General features: G+C 23.8%; 1 protein-coding gene across 1 annotated transcript; it reads left to right on the top strand.

Annotated features, from left to right (window-relative positions):
- Positions 1–637: 637 nt before the first annotated feature.
- On the top strand, positions 638–5,443 carry LOC108747887 (putative beta-carotene-binding protein). The gene is made up of 3 exons (XM_018485776.1): positions 638–983; positions 4,629–4,991; positions 5,127–5,443. The coding sequence occupies exons 1-3, from the start codon at positions 899–901 to the stop codon at positions 5,441–5,443; spliced, it is 765 nt and encodes a 254-aa protein (XP_018341278.1). The 5' UTR covers positions 638–898.
- The last annotated feature ends 204 nt before the right edge of the window (positions 5,444–5,647 follow it).

Genomic DNA, 5,647 nt, shown 5'->3' with positions numbered 1-5,647 from the left:
TGAGTTAAATAATAAATGCAAACATTATTTAGTCGTTATCGATAGATTGTTAATGCAATAGCACAGATTTGTAAAAAATAGTTAGTTAAATAAAAATATTAAACTGTGTTATTTGATATGTAATAGTTATAAAATTATCAAAGAATTATTATTAAGAGTGTGATATTATATTTTATTACATTTATAAGTATAACTCTAAAAAATACTCGAAGTTACTCTCTTACTTAAGTTTCCGCAAACTTATAATTTATATTGTATTACGATTATTGTTTGTATTATATTAGTATTTACGACGGAAAGAAATTGAAAATTGTTTCTTATTTTTACTTATCAAATAAATATATTACAAAGTATAAGCTTTCTACATTATTTGAAATAATACATAAATACTTTAAATAAAATTTCCCTGAATAAAGTCTTAATTTTTATTTTTTATCGATTGTTAAAATTGATAAAATTTACGATTATTGTGAATACTTCAGAAAATCTTGCGATAAGATTACGAATTTAGAATGAACGAACGACTAGAGGAAGGAAAAGGTCACGAAATTGATGTAAATAACAAATCTATGTATATTTAAAAAACCGGCTTATCCAGTATTTTTTCAATATAAATATTATCCAGTTCTAAATTTATCGTATCCTTGTAAAATGAAAATTAGTTCTCTTCTGAAATGTTCTCCCACTTACATTTCCTATACGATCATGTGATCACATACAAAGTATGAAAGCGAATAAAACAGAAGAATCAAAGCAATCTTCATTCTACGCATGTGCAACTGAATAAGAGTGAGAGTTAAGGGGAAAATATTAAAAATAAAAGAATTTTACAGTATATAGAACTTCGATCGGCTTGCGTGAAACTTTATTCGTAGTAGTATGTTAAGATCATTCTCATATGGTTTTAGAGCTATCTCATAGAAAAATGTCCGCAGTACTCTTCATTTTTACGTTCGTGATAGCGTACGTTACAGCTTATCTGCGTAAGTAAAAAAAATTATTTGTTACATGTTTATTTATATCACAGTATACGTATAATTTTTATTATGTAACTTTTTATTATATGTCCGGGAAAAAATGTTTTATATATAATTATATATAATTATACAAAATTATATATAAAATTTTATACACACACACACACAAACACACACACACACATACACATATATATAATTATATATAAAATATATCCATATATATAATATCTTTTCTTGACTACTAAAAATTTGTTATATCTGCATGAAGTTTAAAAAATCATGTCCTAATTATGATATAATGAATGTAACATTTTTTAAAAATTAGACAATTTATTTTGATAAATAACAAAAATTTTAATTGTAATTTATTAGTACCAATTGTGTAATGATAATTTCGTACATAATGATAATAATATTATGTATTTGTATCGTGGTATTTAAAAAATTATGATAACACCATAGCAACACATAAAAAGAAATTGAATTAAAAAATACTGCAAATTGAAAAACAGTCTTTGCATATTTAAACAAGATGACGATAGCAACTATCAACTTTGATAAAAGCTTTTTTTCATTGAACATTTATCTGTAATTTTATATTACATCTCATATACTTGGCTTACTTTGAACATAGTAAATGGATTCATTTTGCATAATTTCAGAAAAATAGAGTATATTCAAATATGTAAATTAAAAAATAGTAATATTGCATAAAAATTCTACGTGACGGTTATAAAGATTTTTATTATCTTGAATAATATTAAGTAAAAATTGACCGAAAAGTATTTAAACACAAATAAGAGAAGAATGCCAAAGACATTTTCTGTTAAAGCGGATTTTTCTATGTGAATATACAAATGCAGTTATTAGTTTTAGACTGTGCGCAATTAAATTAATTGATCATTGATTAAGTGATAGTATTACGTTAATATCTTAAAAACTTATAATAATCGTAAAAAATATCACTTTAGTTACTTAAGATATTAATAGAGCATTATTAAATCGACGATTAATTAATTTAATTATAAGATTATTTCAGTTTATAATTGTGTTTCAAATCTGATTATTTAAATCGGCGCACATAGAATTTAATTGCATTGATAACTGTATTTGTATATTTACATGCATATATTATTAAGCACAAAAGCCCACTTTAATCAAAGATATTCTTTTCTTATTTTATTTTTATTATTTAGTTATTAATGGCTATGATAATTTATAAACTATTATTTTTAATAAAAGTCAAATATAAAATTAATCAAAAGTATTTATGTTTAGTCATTTTTAAATTGACTAACAAATAAGTTAATATTATTAATGTACCTAAAAAGATGCAAAGTTGAATAGAATTTCAATATCGTTTTTCTTCTACAATAATATACATAAATTGATTTTCTTGCTTTATTATGTTTGCGTCATATTGTGAGTGGCTGTCATTATAGAAATTATGTATTTTGCAGTTTCAATAATAAAAAAATTAGCAGATATGTTAATATCTTAATCGTTATAAATGATATGGTATTGATTTTGTTTCGAAGGACGAAAGAGAAATGTTTGTATTAAATTTGCATTAATACAGATTAAATTCTTATTACCTTTTTGGATAGTTTGAATTAATGTTAAAGGTGAATAATTCAATTTATTAGAAAAAACCTAATTTAACATTGATTTGTTGAATAATATAAACAAAATTTATTTATTTCTTATTGTGCAAATTTTTTGTTACTGATATATTTTAAATCTTTTGTTTTTGGAATATGTAAAATCCTGAAATACGGAATAGAGATTCAAATTATTATTATCTCTTATAGATAATAATAAAGATGTATAATACATTAGGAATTTAAATATCGTTTTAATTTATGATAATTGCAATAGAATCTACGTATCTATACATAGCGATTTTAGAAACCTAACGAATAAATATCAATATTAACTGAATCTATAGAAATTGATAGAGCAATTTTTATCTATACACTATATGTGCATAATTACAACATTGAACGTGTAAATTCTCAACACCAATTTTTAACATTAATCATTTATTAGAAGAATTATTTAAGGGGAAATTCATTGTTATGATGTGATTTTTGAAATCGAAGTCAATATAAATACGGAAATACAAACTATAAACATTCTTCTATCGAGATGCATGAACAATTTTTCATTCGATAATATTATATTTAATAAAAGTAAAAAAAGCAAAAGCCAAAAAATTTTTCGCGCGTCGGGTGATTGTACAAATAAAAATCGTAAGAAATTAATATAAAATTAATAAAATAAATATTTCATGGAGCATGTTTTATGGAATGTTGATAAGAAAATGAAAAAATATATTATATCAATGTTAATACAAAATTAATATAAACTTTGAAAAAATAATGCAAAAATTAATTATTTAAACAAAAATCATATATGTAATTCTCAGCGTCATCAGCTCCACTCTCTCTTCATGAATCCATTCAGAATATACAGCATTAAAACCTAGTCGATACAAACTAAAAGTAACATAATGTCAATGTTATAATTTTAATGTAACTACTAAGGAACACATATAAGTCAACAAAAAATTAAAATGACGTCAAAACGACTTTATTTTGATGCTCAAAGTCAATAAATAGCCTAATTTTGTAACTAAAAAATCATCATTTTGACATCAAAATACGTCATTTTGATTTTCTCTCGACTTGGTGTGTTCTTTGGGCTGTTATGTAACATTATATGTTATATTACAGATTTGCATTGATATTGTGGAATAGAAAATTACAACATCTATATCATTACTTTTATTTTTGTCAACTAAGCAAAGTCATATCTTTTGAATTCTTCGCATATAGTGCACTTTTCATTGGAAGGAAACTTTGAATTGTCAATACATACATTTACTCGCCGCGAATCGATTTGATAAGAAAAACGATTACTCAAAGATTTGTTAACTAAATTCAATGAATAGCTCAAAAGGTTCACATAATAAAGTACTTTAGTAAAGTATGCATGATTAAATAAAGAAAAAAATACAGACTTACTAACTTATTTTCTGGATAAAATTACTATCAAAATATGTAATTTTATCATTTTTCACTTTTGCTGTTAACTACATTTTCAAATTATATAACTTATAGTTATATATATCTAAAAAGAATTATGTTTAATCTAGATATTTTGCTGCGGCACCATTTATCGGAAAAGTGCTTAACCAAAATGCGCACAATTACTTTCTCTTAATTACGAATCTAAAAATTTTACAAATTTACCTTTTAAAATTATATTCTCCTTTTTGCTCCTTAAAATTACGTAAAAAAACTTTAATAAAATTTATAAAACGGTAAAATTTTACGAATAAAATTTTAACTAATGTAAATTATAAATTTTATATAATTTAATAATAAATGTTACTCTTATTAAAAATGTATCACACATACAATTGTGTTATAATACAATATCTTTAAATATTACAAATACTAGACATGTTACGAATATACATGTAATTGATGTAATGTCCGCTCGTGTATTATATATTTTTAGTATATTTTTGTCGCAAAAATGTATAATGTTTTGAAATATAATTTGTTATTACATTGAAACTTAAATAGATAATTTTACCTAGCAATTTTCAGATATAAGAAACAATATATATTTTTTTTATAGCTCCTTACATTCATCCATGTGGTTATAAGGATCCAAACTACAACCAGTGCATTAAAAACAATATTGACGACTCAAAAGATAAGATCTGCACAGGGATGCCAGACTTGAACATTCTACCAATAGAGCCATTAAATATAAAAGATCTGACTATTATTCACACTGACAATTTGAAGGTTAATATGAGAGATGTAAAAATATATGGCTTTTGTGATTTGGTCGTAAACTCTGTTTACACGGATCCTGACAGGCGCCATTTCAATTTTGATTTAAATTTCAACCATCTTTATTTGAACGGTACATATGACTTTGATGTACGTATACTGATGGAAATTACTCATAAGGGATTGAGTCAAATTACTATAGGTAAGTAAAATAATTAACGTAAATCTTATATAAAAATAAAATGTGAATACTTAATGAAACTTAATTTAAAATAAAAGGCTAAAAACTTACACAATTTTTTATAATTAAATATTAAAATGATCAAACTTATTGTAGATAATGCAGGTTTAAAAGTAGAATTAGACTTTAAAACGATAACTAAGAATGGCAACAAATACATATATGCATCGAAACTAAGCATGAATATTGACATCAAGGACTTTACTTACAAGATTGATGAGAGCAGAAAGGAACTAGCTGATTTTTATAAAATAATAACGGATATCATAAATACTAATAAAAAGGATATTGTGAAGCAAGTTAAACCGTCCATAGAAAAAGAGATCTCTGAAAATATTATTTCAATTTTGAACAACGTATTTCGACGTATTAGTTATGAAGAGCTATTTCCTGAAAAAACAAGAATTGTCTAGAATTTTATTTAATTAGCTTGTTTTTTTGCAAAAATCTTGTAATTTTTGTCATAAATTTTGTCGTAATATTTTAAAATTTGAGCTGCCAGATAACGAAAGAAAACAAATAATTATTGATATTAAGGAACAGTGCACATCAGTATAGATTCTAATAGTTTATATAATCTGTATGAGAGAGAGAGGGAGAGAGAGAGAGAGAGAGAG

The sequence above is a fragment of the Trachymyrmex septentrionalis genome, unplaced genomic scaffold (assembly GCF_001594115.1).
Source record: "Trachymyrmex septentrionalis isolate Tsep2-gDNA-1 unplaced genomic scaffold, Tsep1.0 scaffold202, whole genome shotgun sequence".
Lineage (NCBI taxonomy): Eukaryota > Metazoa > Arthropoda > Insecta > Hymenoptera > Formicidae > Trachymyrmex > Trachymyrmex septentrionalis.
Note: the sequence above shows the minus strand (reverse complement) of the source record. Positions and strands in the feature narration are given on the sequence as shown.